Consider the following 15,309-nt stretch of genomic DNA (forward strand, 5'->3'; position numbering starts at 1 on the left):
CCCCGCCACCAAGCAAAGATGTATTTTCAAACCCCACAAAACTGGCCCCTTCTTGTCTTTTTTTGGTGGGGAGGTCACACCCAGCAGCACTCAGGGGTTACTCCTGGCTCTAAGCTCAGAAATTGCTCCTGGGGCCCGGAGAGATAGCACAGCGGCGTTTGCCTGGCAAGCAGCCGATCCAGGACCAAAGGTGGTTGGTTTGAATCCCGGTGTCCCATATGGTCCCCCGTGCCTGCCAGGAGCTATTTCTGAGCAGACAGCCAGGAGTAACCCCTGAGCAATGCCGGGTGTGGCCCAAAAACAAAAACAAAAACAAACAAAAAAGAAATTGCTCCTGGCAAGCTCAGGGGACCATATGGAATGCCCGAACCACCAACCTTCCGCATGCAAGGCAAATGCTGTACCTCCATACTATCTCTCCCCCACCACCCCCGTCTTTCATAGATTATGAGGACTTGGCTTCCACATCTGGTTTTGTCCTCAGACACTTAGCTTTTTTGGAGGGGGGTTTTGGGCCACACCCAGCAGCATTTAGGGATTACTCCTGACTGCACAGAAATAGCTCCTGGCAGGCACCGGGGACCATATGGGATGCTGTTGATCAAACCTGGGTCAGTTCTGGGTTAGCTGTGTACAAGGCAAATGTGCTATCTCTGGCCACAGACACTTGGCGTGCGCGCACACGTGTGTGTGTGTGTGTGTGTGTGTGTGTGTGTGTTTGGCCATACCTGCCCTTGCTCAGGGATTACTCTTGGCTCAGTGCTCAGGGATCACTCCTGGGGAAAAGGGCTCAAAGTGTCTGTGGCCAGAGAGATAGTACATTTGCCTTGTACACAGCTGACCCAGGGATAGGTCACATGAAAGACAAGCACCTGATGTTCTTTCTCTTTGGTCGTCAAATAGTATGTTTTTATTTATTTATTTTTGCCACACCCAGCGGTTTTTCAGGACTTACTCCTGGCTCTGTACTCAGGGATCACTCCTGGTGGGCTCTGGGGGACCCTATGGGGCACCAGAAATCGAACCCTGATGAGCAGCGTGCAAGACAAACGCCCTCCCTCTCGAAATAAGCTTTCTTGAAATCCCGAATGCCCTGCTGCCACGTGGCTTTAGAGTAGGGGGACTTTATAAAACTGGGGTCACCATCCTGCTTGCTCCCCCCTTCCTCTGGAAGGCTGGAAATCGCCACTCCTTAAGCGACTGGCTCCTTCCTGCCCTCACTCCAGGAGGCCTCCTCTAGAGTTGGTCAAATATTGCCTAAAGCCTATAAACTTGCAGGGACAGAAGTGTAACTGGGTCACGAGTTTGCGATGTCGCCTGCCAGGGGAAGGGGGTGGAGAGGAGAGGGGACACAGAGCACGCCCAGGACAACTTAGGGCAATGCATGGTGCAAAAGCTGGGGTGCAGAGAGCCTCCCAGCGGCCTCACCTCTCAGGACACAAGCCAGGACAGCGTGTAGAGTTTGGGTGGTGGTGAAGGACGGTGCACCCCACCCACATCCCACCCACCCAGCAGCAGCGTTGGGTCGCCTCTGGTGGCTGCAGGCGGAGAAAGACCGGAGGGGCGTGGCCAGGTGTGCGCTGGGGCGCGGTCAGGACAACAGGGGTGTGGTCTACGAGGGGACGCGCTGACCACGCCCCCACCTCGAGCCAGACCCGGAAGTGGCGGCGGCGCCCCTGGGGAAGATGGCGCCCTCGGGGCTGAAGGCGGTGGTGGGGGAAAGTGAGTGTCACCCCCTGGGCCGGGCTGTCGCGTCGCTTCGTAGGGGCGGGAATGTGGGGGATCACGGAGTCTGGGGCTCGGGAGGGGAATGGGGGGAGTCGGGTGGAGTTGTGGGTCCCCGATCGTCCAAGGGACGGGTGGGGACATGGGTTCCCCCCTCTGGACATCTTTGGGCTCCGGGCAATGGGGACGGGCAGGCCCCGAAGGAGATCGGGCATGTCAAGGGTGATGTCGGCGATCGGAGGGATCCAGACTACCACGTCCGCATTCCTGGACACCTAGACGGCCTTGTTCCCCAAGCTTGTAAAAAAAAAAAAAAAAAAAAAAAAAACAACTCTGGTTGGGGACTCCTCTCTTGGACCCCCCCAAGGGTGTGGCCCCCCGGGTCGGGTCAGAGGCCTGCAGACCCGTGAGCGCTCAGGGGGCGTGTCCCCCGCCTGTTCACATCCAGGGGTGCGTCTCTCTTGCACCTGTCAGGGACCCACTCAGAGTCCCCAGCAAGATGCTGTGATGACCCAGGTTTGGGGGTGTCCAGGCCACTCGGGTTCTTGAGGGGAAGGGTGGAGGAGGCTACCCAACCTCCCAAAGTTCCGGCCTCTGCTACTCCTTCCGCCATGGCTGTCCAGATAACACTGGACGTGACTACTGGCAGGCGGGCCACCACCCCCTGCTCCCCCTTCCTTCTCTTCTATCCTCTGGGTGATGTGGACTGTGTCTTTTTTTTTTTTTTTTTTGGTTTTTGGGCCACACCCAGTAACGCTCAGGGGTTACTCCTGGCTATGTGCTCAGAAGTTGCTCCTGGCTTGGGGGACCATATGGGACACCGGGGGATCGAACCGCGGTCCGTCCAAGGTTAGCGCAGGCAAGGCAGGCACCTTACCTTTAGCGCCACCACCGCCCCCGGACTGTGTCTTAAAGCCCCAGCACCCCTAGTTTAAAGTCAAGGGGCCCTTCATGCAGGAGTTTCCTGGTTCTTGGGAAACTGATTAACATATGGGGAAACTGAGGCCCCAACATAGCATTGCCTCAGAGCAGTGCACCAGGGCCTAGTTTTCCAGTCCAGGGGTTCTGGTGGAAAAGAGGGGTTTTGGTGTAAACCTAGGGGAGCAGAAGGTAGCAGCCAGGGAGGCTGTGAGCCTGGCTTTGGAGGCAGGAACCCTGATATTCAAAATTCTTTGTTTTTGGGTCACACGTGTGGGTGCTCTGGGATCACTCCTAGTGGTGTTTGGGGGACCCTGTGGGAATTTAGGGATCAAACCTGTGTGTCCGCCTGCAAGGCAAGCACCCTTCCCACTGGACTATTGCTCTGGTCTCTGGATGTCCACTCTTTTCATTCTTCTAAAGCAATATTTTGTGGGTGCTATACCTGGCAGTGCTCAGGGTTACTCCTGGCCCTATACTCAGAAATCACTCCTGGCAAGCTCAGGTGACCCGATGGGATGTTGGGGGATCAAATCTGGTACAGCCACTTGCAAGAAAATGGCCCTTCCCACTCTAATCCTCCAGCTTCAGCAGTATTATTTTGTTTGATTTTGGGCCACACCCAGTAACACTCAAGGGTTACTCCTGGCACTGCACTCAGAAATCATTCCTGGAAGGCTTGGAGGACCATATGGGATGGCGGGGATCGAACCCGGGTTGGCTGCATGCAAGGCAAATAAATGTCCTACCTGCTTGTGCTAGCAATTAAAAAAAATTTGTGGGGTGAAGTTATCCCCCACTGGTACTCAGGGGGCTTCTCCCAGCTCCGTCAGTGCTGGGAAGGGGTTGTCCTTGGTGATGTTCTGGGGACCTGGCAATACTGGTGGGAACTAGAAGCAAGGGTTTCTTTTTGTGCTCCAGCCCTTTGGGCTGCCTCTCTAGCTGCTGGGAATCTAATTTATCTGCTGATTTAAGCCCCAGGCACTTAGCCACGGAGAAGCCACAGAAACAAAGTTTGCTGAGCTCTTGCTGCCTGTTTCTCAGTCGATTGCTTGAGGGTGGGGTGGGTAAAGACCTGGAACTATCTGGAGGATTCTGGGAAGGAGCAGTCCGGAGACCCAGACCCTGGGGGCATGTGCATGCCTGTCTATAGTTCCTGGATCTCCAAGACTTGGTAGCCAGACTGGAGTGACAGCACAGTGGGTAGAGCTCTTGCCTTGTATGCTGCCAACCCAGGTTTGACCCCTCTAGACTCCCATAGCACCACCAGGAGAAATCCCTGAGTGCAGAGCCAGGAGTCAGCCCTGAGCACTGCTGGATGTGGCTCCAAACAAACAAGGGAACAAACAAAACAACAGAAGCCTTGGTCCTGTGTGCACTTGCCCATTCCACCTTCGGAGCACTAAGGGAAGATTGGGGATATTGTGTGTGTGTGTGTGTGTGTGTGTGTGTGTTGTGTGTGTCCTGTACCCAGGGGCCCAGCCTTCTTTCTTTCTGAGTCCTCCCCTCTCTTTCCTGCAGAAATTCTCAGTGGAGTCATTCGGAGCGTCAAAAAGGATGGGGAGTGGAAGGTAGGGGGACTGTCTAGTCCCACTCTAATGGGGCATTGGGATGGGGAGAAGGAGGACTGGGATCCTAAGGCTGTCCACCTCCCTACCAGCTATTCTGTCAGTTCCCCCCCACTGCCTGCCTTTCTCTTCCCTTGCTTTGGCTGTGCCTTCCTTGATCCGCACGCCCGTCCCTCCTCCAGGTACTCATCATGGACCACCCGAGCATGCGCATCTTGTCCTCCTGCTGCAAGATGTCTGACATCTTGGCTGAGGGCATCACCAGTGAGTGGGGACTGGCTGCCCTGCCCCCTGGATGTCCAGACAGCTCAGAGGGGGGGGCCCTACCAACTTCATTGCCTCCATGTGCACCCCAGGTGTGATAGGCAGGCACCCCCTTTACATTAGGTACTCCAGTATCCCCTTTGGGCTGGGTATGGAGTCCCATGTCAATCCCCCCTTTAGGTACACAGTGTGGGAGCCCCCCAAAATGTGGGACTTCCTGGAGAAGTTCCAGGGGGTCTCCCTATATGGTTTTAAGTTGTGTGGGAGCCACTGGAAATGCATCTACCCCCCATATTGGACCCTGTACCCCAAGCACCCAGCTCCCCACAGCTGAGGATGTGTCCCTCATGCCCCTTTGTTTCTGGTAGTTGTTGAGGATATCAACAAACGGCGTGAGCCCATCCCCAGCCTGGAGGCCATCTACTTGCTGAGCCCTACGGAGAAGGTACCTGTCAAGTGTGCATATGTATCACACATATAATCGCACATAATCGCATACATGTGTGTGTGCGACAGGTGTAGTCCTGTGAGCATGTACTAAAGTGTTAGTTTTAATGCACGTGCATGCTTACATGAATGCGTGCTCTTGCATGTATATACCATCGTGTGCTAATATGTTAGTGTGTACATGCAAACACACAATACTTTCATGCCGTCTTGTCTGTACATGCATCATACATGGCTGCTGTGTATGTGTTTTTACATGCACCAGCGTGGGTGTATATTCAAGGGTCCGTGTTCATGCTCACATGTAAATACACGCACCAGGCATGTTTACATGAGTGCATGTTTGTTTTGTCTGGGAGACCAGCGGGGACCTGAAGGGCTCATGGGGATGGGGGGGGGGTGGACCCAAGCCAAGCCTGAAGAATGATTTGCGCCCCCCACCCAGTCAGTGCAGGCCCTGATCGCAGACTTCCGGGGGACCCCGACCTTCACCTACAAAGCAGCGCACATCTTCTTCACTGACAGTGAGAGCAATGGGTGGGGGCCCTCTCGCAAGAAGGAGGTGGGGAAGAGGCCGAGTTCTGCTCTGAAGACTTGACACCCCTTCCTGTCCACCGCAGCCTGCCCAGAGCCCCTGTTCTGTGAGCTGGGTCGCTCCCGCCTGGCGAAGGTAGTGAAGACGCTGAAGGAGATCCACCTGGCCTTCCTCCCCTACGAGTCTCAGGTAGGGCCCAGCCAGTCCTGGGTTCGGTGGTGGGTGTCTGTCTAGCTTCCTTCAGAAACAGCCACCAGATGAAGGGTCTGTGCCACCAGAGAACCTCAGGGGGCAGCACTGAACATGCCTGAAGGGAGCCCTATGGTCCTCTAAGCTTGGAGGAACCAGGGATGGTCTTGCTGGCTCCAGAGACCAGAAACCCCCGAGAGAAGGAAGTGTGGGCGCTTTCCACTCTGCACCTCTGTCTTCCCGTAGGTCTTTTCCCTGGATGTCCCCCACAGCACGTACAACCTCTACTGTCCCTTCCGGGCCGGGGAGCGGGTGAGGCAGTTAGAGGCATTGGCCCAGCAGATCGCCACCCTGTGCGCCACGCTGCAGGAGTATCCGTCCATCCGCTACCGCAAGTGGGGACCCCGCCCCCCCCTTCCCTCTGCCTCCTCTCCCTCCTTGCGCCCTTCACCCACTCACATGTTTGAACCCCTTCCTCTCAGGGGCCCAGAGGACACAGCGCAGCTGGCCCACGCCATCCTGGCCAAGCTCAATGCCTTCAAGGCTGATACCCCAAGTCTGGGCGAGGTGAATGGGCTGCAGGGGGTGTGTGGGTAGGGGTGAGGCTTGTGCCTGGGTCAGGAGCTGCCCCCTCAAATCTCCGTGCTTACTGCCTGTCCCTTGTCTCCAGGGTCCTGAGAAAACCCGGTCCCAGCTGCTGATCATGGACCGGGCAGCCGACCCCGTGACCCCGCTCTTGCACGAGCTCACGTTTCAGGCCATGGCCTACGACCTGCTGGACATCGAGCAGGACACGTACAAGTGGGTGATCCCCAAGGCCTGCCATGCCCCCTCCCCTCCTCCACCCACTCTTCCCTTCTCCTCACTTCCTCTCGCCCCTGATCTGCCCCCACAGATATGAGACCACAGGGCTGAGTGAGACCCGGGAGAAGGCGGTGCTGTTGGATGAGGACGACGATCTGTGGGTGGAGCTGCGGCACATGCACATCGCTGATGTGTCCAAGTGCGTCCAAGTCCTGCCCCTGCCTGAGGCCATGCCTACTTGTCACCCATTGGTGACCATGCCCAGAGACCATGCCCACTTTTATTCATTGGTGACCATGCTCTCAGAGGCCATGCCCACTTGTCACCCATTTTATCCAGGCCCCCAGAGACCAAGCCCACTTGTTATCCATTGGTGACCCATGACCCCAGAGACCATGCCCACTTTCATCCATTGGTGACCATGCCCCCAGAGGTCATGCCTACTTGCCCACATGTCACCCATTTTACCAAGGCCCCCAGATACCATGCCCACTTGTCACCCATTGGTGACCATGTCCCCAGAGACCATGCCCACTTGTCATCTATTAGTGACCATGCCCCCAGAGACCATGCCCCCTTGTCATCCATTGGCAACCCATATCCCCAGAGGCCATGCCCATTTTCACCCATTGATGACCATGCCCTCAGAGGCCATGCCCACTTGTCACCTCATTGGCCGTCATGTCCCAGAAGCCACGCCCTGATGGAAGAATTGGCCTACAAGGGGCCACACTAGATTGGTGGCCATGCCCCCCCAGAGACCATGCCCATTTATCACCCATTGGTGGCCATGCCCTGCTGGGAGTCTCCACCCCATGCAGACCACACCCTACTTGTGGCCATGCCCACTCCTGCCCTTTCACAGGGTCAGGACACCCACCCACCTGGCCTTGGGCTCTGGGCCCACGACCCCACTTCATGTACAAGCTGGGTCCTTTTCCCCAGCGGCCCCAAATTCTCCCCTTGCAGGAGCCCCTCCACAGCCCCTGACCTGTCCACGTCTCCAATCCTCCTTTCCCCTCCAACCTTCTCTGCAGGAAGGTCACAGAGCTTCTGAAGACTTTCTGTGAGAGCAAGAGGCTGACCACCGACAAGGTAGGGGTGGTCTTGGGCTCACAGAGCAGTGGGGTGGGAGGAGAGGCTCCCCCTCCCCGCGGAACAGGACCCCGACTCTGGCTTGAACTTGCACCCTGACTCTTAGGCCAACCTCAAAGACTTGTCTCACATTCTGAAGAAGATGCCTCAGTATCAGAAAGAGCTCAACAAGGTGAGTGAGTGGGGGAAGCCTACCCTGCCCGAGGACTTGGACTCTGGACCCCCCAACTCATCCGACTAAGCCTGTTTGTTCTCTCTTGACCGGCCACCCGCAGTATTCTACTCATCTGCATTTAGCTGACGATTGCATGAAGCACTTTAAGGGGACAGTGGAGAAGCTGTGCAGCGTGGAGCAGGTGGGGGGCCTGTGGGGCGGAGCCTGAAGGGAAGCAGGTGGGTGTGGCCTGCTAGGGGCGAAGTCCAGAGGTAGACCTGGTAGGGGGTTTGGTATTTGAGCAGTGATTCTGGTGGGAGGGGGGCTGTTGTCTATGAGCGGCATAAAGGCAGCTCTTTGGGGATGTCGGCCCGAGAAGCAGAATCTAGCAGTGGTCCTCAAACTATGGCCTGTGGGCCACATATTGTATTTGTATCTGTTTTGTTTCTTCATTGCAAAATAAGATATATGCAGTGTGATAAGAATTCGTTCATAAGTTTTGGTCTGAGGGACAGTGAACTGGCCCCCTGTTAAAAAGTTTGAGGACCCCTGAAGAGGGAGATCTGATAAGGGGCATGGCCTTTAATGAATCTGAAGGGAGAGGTGTGTGGCCTAGGGTTAGGATCTAGAGGAAGCTCTTTGGGGCATGGACCAGCGCCTGGTTAGAGATATGGGTAGAAAGGCCCAGGTTGGGGCCTGTGATATTAGAAGCCAGCCGAACCCCACACCCATAGGACTTAGCCATGGGCACGGACGCGGAAGGTGAGAAGATCAAGGATGCCATGAAGCTCATTGTGCCAGTGCTGTTGGATGCAGCGGTGCCCGCCTACGACAAGATCCGGGTCCTGCTGCTCTACATCCTGCTCAGGAATGGTGGGTGGGGTTGGGCAAGAACTGGAACCCTCTACCCCCCACTCTCCTGTCCTTGGGATACCCCCACAGCTCTCCCTGGGGACTGGAGACACCTGCCAACCTGGGGCTCCATGACATCCCCAAACTGGCTCCTTCCAGAGGACCCCACCGCCTGGGCTCTCTGGGGTTCCCTTCCAGAATCTTCCATGCTGAGACTGGGGGTTCCCCTTCTGCAGGTGTGAGCGAGGAGAACCTGACAAAGCTGATTCAACACGCCAATGTGCAGGCCCACAGTAACCTCGTGCGCAACCTGGAGCAGCTGGGGGCCGCCATCACCAACCCTGGGGTACATGGCCTGGGGCTTGTGACTGCCTCTCTAGCTGTGTGTTGTTGGGGGACCTGGAAGATTGAGTGAGGAGTAGGAAGAGGCTGGGGCGGGGGCAGAGGGCAAACTCTGGGAGCCAGCAGCGGCATCCATGCTGGGCTAGGACAGTCCCCCAGACTCCTGGGGTGTGTGTGCAGGAGCCTGCCCCAACCTATGCAGCCCCAGACGCTTCCTCCGCTTAGTCTTTTCTGTCTCTCTCTCTCTCTCTCTTGGCCTCCCACTCCCTCCCTGGCTCTCATGACCCCCATGCCTATACCCCATTAATCTTCCCTTTGTATCTTCATACTTGGTCCACACCTTGCTCTGCGTGGGTCATCTTTTCTTCTCCTCTTCCCCTTCCCTCTTCTCTCCTTTTTTCTCCCCCCTCCTCTTTCATTTCCGGTCTCCCTTCTCTCTTCTCCTCACCCCTGCCTCCCCTCCCCTTCTTTTCCCTTCCTTTCTCTTCTCTACCCTTCCCTGCCCTCCTCTCACTTCCTCTTCCCTCCTCCCTTTGTTTTTCTCCTCCTTCCTCCTTTCTCCTCTTCTTCCTCCCTTTGCTTCCTCTTTCCTGTCCTCCTTCCTCTTCCTCTTCCTCTTCCCCTCACTCTGTCTCCTCCTCTCCACTCCCCTCTGCCTTTCACTTGCCTTTCATTTCTGGTCCCCTTTCTCCACCTTGGTCTGCATGCCCCCCCAAGACAGAGGAGCTCCCCCATTTCCCTCAAGAACCTGCCTCCTCCCCAACCTCCCCACGGCCCCTCCATGCCCCCTCATAGGGCCCTGGGAACCCCAGCCGTCCGGAGCGAAGGGAACGCCTGGAGCCCACATACCAGCTGTCCCGCTGGACCCCAGTCGTCAAGGATGTGATGGAGGTACTGTGGAAGGGGTGGCCTTGTTGGGGGAAATGCCAGGCCTGAGCTCCCCTACCTCCCCATGCCCTGCTTGTCCCAGTCAATAGCCAGACTTTTTTTTTTTTTTTTGGTTTTTTTGGGCCACACCCGGTTGTGCTCAGGGGTGACTCCTGGCTGTCTGCTCAGAAATGGCTCCTGGCAGGCACGGGGGACCATATGGGACACCGGGATTCGAACCAACCACCTTTGGTCCTTGATCGGCTGCTTGCAAGGCAAACACCACTGTGCTATCTCTCCGGGCCCAGCCAGACTTTTTTCCTGCTGCCAGCGCTAAGTCTTGGGGCCTGGATGGAAGAAAATCCTTCTTATGGGCAGCACTCTGGGGGCCAGGGGAACAGGTCACCCCCAGTTCCACCTAAAGAATTAAGGCATAGAAGGAGCCTCTCTTTCTCTCCAGCCTGCCTTTCCCCCCCATCCCCTTTTTAACATGACTTACCCTTTCCAGTCCTGGGGATCAAGAACAGGCTACAGGACGGCAAGACAAGGCCACCCCTGGCCCTTGCCCCCTGCCATGTCCTTGTCTGTTCCCCTGGGATGTCTGGATGTCTGTCTTCCTGGGTCCTTAGTCTCCTGGATCTCTCCTGAGATCCCAAAATTCTGAGGGCCACACTCATGGGTCCCTAAGAGGTACATTTGAGTAAGGTTTGTTTTATTTCTTATTTGGGGTTTGTTTATTTTGAGAGGCCACACCCAGCAGTGCTCAGAAGTTTTCTTGGCTCTGTGCTCAGGAATTACTCCTGGCAGAGCTCAGGGGGGACCCTATGGGATGCCGAGGACCAAACCCAGGTTGACCATGTGCAAGACAAGTGCCCTCCCCGCTCTGTGCCCATTGCTCTGGCCCCTCTGTTTTATTTTGGAACCACACCTGTGATGCTCTGAGGCTCCCCTCCTAGGCTCAGTGTTTGGGGTTCACCCTTGAAATGCTGGGACTGGACCACAGAGCCTCCATGCATGCAAAGCCTTTGCTCCTGCCCTCTTCCAAGAGCAACCCCAGCTCTTGAGAGGGGCTCTCTGCATTTGAATTGGTGGGGAGAGCCCTGGGGTTTCTGGTTTAGTTTAGGGGGCCGTACCTTGCAGTGCTCAGGGTTTACTCCTGGTTCTGTACTGAGAAATCACTCCTGGCAGGCTCAGGGCACCATCTGGGATGCTGAGGATCAAACCCGGGTCAACTCTATGCAAGGCAAACACCCTCCCCGCTGTGCTATTGCTCTGGCCTCAGCCCTGGGGTTTCTTTTTTTTTTTTTTTTTTTTTGGTTTTTGGGTCACACCCAGCGGTGCTCAGGGGTTACTCCTGGCTGTCTGCTCAGAAATAGCTCCTGGCGGGGCCGGGCAGTGGCGCTAAAGGTAAGGTGCCTGCCTTGCCTGTGCTAGCCTTGGACGGACCGTGGTTCGATCCCCCGGTGTCCCATATGGTCCCCCAAGCCAGGAGCAACTTCTGAGCACATAGCCAGGAGTAACCCCTGAGCATTACCGGGCGTGGCCCAAAAACCAAAAACCAAAAAAAAAAAAAAAAAAAAAAGAAAGAAATAGCTCCTGGCAGGCACGGGGGACCATATGGGACACCGGGATTCGAACCAACCACCTTTGGTCCTGGATCGGCTGCTTGCAAGGCAAACGCCGCTGTGCTATCTCTCCGGGCCCAGCCCTGGGGTTTCTAAGGCTGGAACACAGTGATGACTCAGTCCTGGTTCTCAAGGGTCAGGAAGTGTAGACACTGAGCCCTGCAGTTTCCCCTTGGGGAGTGCAGGCCCCCCCCTCAGCCTCATGTGTCACCCTGTAGGATGCCATCGAGGACCGCCTGGACCGGAAGCTGTGGCCCTTTGTGTCTGACCCTGCTCCCATCACCAGCTCCCAAGCTGCCGTCAGGTAAGATCCCTGGCACCCCATGCTACCCCCGACTCTCAAGTTAGGTGGGGAGCCCTGGATGGTGGGGAGCAGTCCTGTGGTCAACTAAGCCCTGACTTCCTCACCCTAGTGCCCGCTTTGGCCACTGGCACAAGAATAAGGCAGGTGTGGAGACCCGGGCCGGGCCCCGGCTCATTGTCTGCGTGCTGGGTGGTGTGGCCATGGCAGAGATGCGTGCGGCCTACGAGGTGACCCAGGCTACCGAGGGCAAGTGGGAGGTGCTCATCGGTGAGTAGCCATGGCTGGGGGTGGGGGAGTCCCTTAGGCCTTGACCCCAAAAGTATAGACAGGTGGGAACTGACTTAAGATTCCCCCAGAGCTGGTGAGTTTCTGTTTCTTTCTTTCTTTTTTTTTGGTTTTTGGGCCACACCCAGAAGTGCTCAGGGGTTACTCCTGGCTGTCTGCTCAGAAATAGTTCCTGGCAGGCATGGGGGACCATATGGGACACCGGGATTCGAACCAACCACCTTAGGTCCTGGATCGGCTGCTTACAAGGCAAACACTACTGTGCTATCTCTCCGGGCCTGAGTTTCTGTTTCTTATCTTTGGGCTCATCCAGCAGTGCTCAGGAATCACTCTTAGTGGGTTCAGCAGACCATAATGGGTTGGAACCCCAGTTGACTGTGTCCAATGCAAGCATCTTACCCACTGTGCTACAGTTGCAGCCTTGGACCATCAGATTTCTTTTTTTTTTTTTTTTTCTGTTGAATTATTTTTTCAGTTGGTTGGTTGGTTGGTTTTGGAGCCATGCCTAGTTATACTCAGGACTGGCTCTGTGCTCAGAAATCACTCCTGGTGGTGCTCAGGTAACCACATGGATGCTGGGGATTGAGCCTGGGTTAGCCACATGCAAGGCAAACACCTTCCCCACTGTACTATGGCTCCACCTACCCAGCCCTTGGATATATTTTTTTGGTCTTGGGCCCACACAGCACTCAGGAGTTACTCCTGGCTCTGCACTCAGAAATTACTCCTGGCAGGCCCAGGGGTAATGAATTCAGGTCTGTCCCTGGTCAGCCGCGTGAAGGCTGTGCTACAGCTGTGCTATCTTTCCAACCCCCTGAACTCTAGATTTTTTTTTTTTGGCTTTTGTGTCACACCCGGCAGCGCTCAGGGGTTACTCCTGGCTCTATGCTCAGAAATTGCTTCTGGCAGGCTCAGGGGACCATATGGGATGCCAGGATTTGAACTATCAACCTTCTGCATGCAAAGCAAATGCCTTACCTCCATGCTATCTCTCTGGCCCTGGACCCTAGATTATTATTTTTTTTGTTTTGTTTTGTTTTAGGGTCACACCTAGCAGTGCTCAGGGGTTACTCCTGGCTTTAAGCTCAGAAATTGCTCCATTGCAGGCTCAGGGGACCACATGGGATGCCGGGATTTGAACTATCAACCTTCTGCATGCAAGGCCTTACCTCCATGCTATCTCTCCGGACCCCAATCCTAGATTTTTTTTTTTTTTTTTGGTTTTTGGGCCACACCTGGCGGTTGTTCAAGGGTTTACTCTCTGGCTATCTGCTCAGAAATAGCTCCTGGCAGGCAGGGGGAGCCATATGGGACACCGGGATTCGAACCAACCACCTTTGGTCCTGGATCGGCTGCTTGCAAGGCAAACACCGCTGTGCTATCTCTCGGGCCCCCAATCCTAGATTTTAAGGCGCCTAGATGCTGTCCCTTTTCAGTAGGAGCTTTTGGTCCCCTAAGAGCCTAGTGAGGGACTGGGTTAGAGAGTCAAGAGAGCCAGCAAACCCCCAAACCCAAAACTCTGCCTTGCCCAGGTTCCTCACACATCCTCACTCCGACCCGCTTCCTGGACGACCTCAAGATACTGGACCAGAAGCTGGAGGACATTCCTTTGCCTTAACCTCCTGTCCATGGCTCCATCCAGGCCAACTGTCCCCCACTTCTCAATCAGAGAAATAAACTTTCTCATCAGCCCCAACCCGCTTTCTTTCCCAGGAGGGGCCCTACCAGCCTTCCTCTGGCCTCTGGCTCCCCCCACACCCCCCCATCATCCTACCTGCCTCCATTTCTGATTCTCCATCCCCACACCTCAAGAGATCCAGGGGACTTGAAACCAAGAAGGTGCGCCCCTAGGCGGGGTACCACCCCCTTTATAGCCCCATCCACAAGAATACGTCCACACTCAAAGCCAGCCTATAAGAATCGTGTCTGCCTTAAAGCTACGTCCACCCCATCACCTATCTGTTCTTCCTTCTCACCCCCATGGGGGCTTGAACTGCAGGACTGAGAACAAGCAGGCTTTCTCTGGAGGCCAGAAGTCCCGGGTGCAGCCGTGTTGGGGGGTCATGGGAGACCTTTCTTCTGGTTCTCTGCCAGTCACCTTGTCTCTGGCACCTCATTCCCTCAGTGCCTGTATGGATGGAACATGGAATCTCTCTCCAGCCCCCTTTTCTCCTCTTAAAGGACTTCTCGGGGGAGCCTCGTCTCGGGGGGAGCCTAGGGCTCCCCAAGCCCTGATGAGTTTACCAAGCCAGAGTGAATATAATGTTGGTTCTGGGACTCAGCTCTGGCATATTCCAGGGTTCGCTGTGAGCTTCAGAGTTTGCATGAATCGGGTGGGTGGGGTCTCTGCTCAAGTCTCTTGGGCTCAAAATAGGGGTGTAGTGGGAGTGGTTGATTATCGCCGATAGTCCTGCTGCCTTCGCCAGCTGGATCTGGCTTCCAACCACGGCACCCCGGATATTCTTGTGTGGCACCCCAAATCTCTTGTGTGGCCCTAGGTTGGCATCTTTCAGAACTTCTCCAGCGGGGTACCACCTTATACCTGCTTTTATAAATTATTATTGTTGTTGTTATTTGCATTGCTGGCCAGGAAAACCTACCTGGATTCTGCTAGGAATATAGGTTTAATGTGTGAGTCAAGAACCTCCCCCCAATAATTATAATAAATAAGTTGATCTCAGTTTAAGTAAGATGGACGGTGGATTCTTTTCTCTGGGGCCCCAGGTCTATGGGAACCACAGAGAACGCATAATCAGCCCTGTCTGGATCAAGGAAGGCTTCCTGGAGAAGGTGAAGTTTGTACAGAGAATGAAAATGAGTTTGGAAAGGTAGTTGGTAGGGCAGTGCAGATTCCAATTCCAATTACTAGGGTTCTTGTAACCTTCACATCAGGCCAGGTAGATGCCTGAATGGGCTGGTGGAGCCCAGCAGTGTGGGGGGAGATAAGAGGGTGAGCACTCTTGAGACCTGGAGTACCCCAAGTTCCCAGACAGACACCCTCACAGGAATGTGGTTGAACATGGTGGGAGATGGAGTAGGGTCTGGGAGGGGTTGTAAACACCTGGTTCGGGGGCGGTGAGGTGGTGCTACAGGTAAGGTGTCTGCCTTGCAAGCGCTAATTCAAGAAGGACCACAGTTCAAGCCCTGTCAATCCCATATGGTCCCCCCAAGCCAGGGACAATTACTGAGCGCTTAGCCAGGAGTAACCCCTGAGCATCAAACGGGTGTGGCCAAAAACCAAAAAAAAAAAAAAAAAAAAGAAGAAGAAGAAGAAGAAGAAGAAGAAGAAGAAGAAGAAGAAGAAGAAGAAGAAACAACTGGTTCAGGAAATATTG

General features: G+C 55.2%; 2 protein-coding genes across 2 annotated transcripts in view; one reads left to right on the forward strand and one right to left on the reverse strand.

Annotated features, from left to right (window-relative positions):
* Positions 1-15,309, reverse strand: part of CLEC4G (C-type lectin domain family 4 member G) — a 284,468-nt gene that overhangs the window by 221,193 nt on the left and 47,966 nt on the right. The gene's annotated exons all lie outside the window — the stretch shown is intronic.
* STXBP2 (syntaxin binding protein 2) lies at positions 1,678-13,654 on the forward strand. Its single transcript, XM_049789487.1, has 19 exons — positions 1,678-1,722; positions 4,165-4,214; positions 4,394-4,475; positions 4,844-4,920; positions 5,368-5,446; positions 5,543-5,646; positions 5,893-6,041; positions 6,129-6,213; positions 6,317-6,447; positions 6,542-6,649; positions 7,488-7,545; positions 7,652-7,717; positions 7,821-7,901; positions 8,434-8,572; positions 8,788-8,897; positions 9,689-9,784; positions 11,604-11,689; positions 11,799-11,956; positions 13,507-13,654. The coding sequence occupies exons 1-19, from the start codon at positions 1,686-1,688 to the stop codon at positions 13,590-13,592; spliced, it is 1,782 nt and encodes a 593-aa protein (XP_049645444.1). The 5' UTR covers positions 1,678-1,685; the 3' UTR covers positions 13,593-13,654.

The sequence above is a fragment of the Suncus etruscus genome, chromosome 15, assembly GCF_024139225.1.
Source record: "Suncus etruscus isolate mSunEtr1 chromosome 15, mSunEtr1.pri.cur, whole genome shotgun sequence".
In the NCBI taxonomy this organism is placed as follows: domain Eukaryota; kingdom Metazoa; phylum Chordata; class Mammalia; order Eulipotyphla; family Soricidae; genus Suncus; species Suncus etruscus.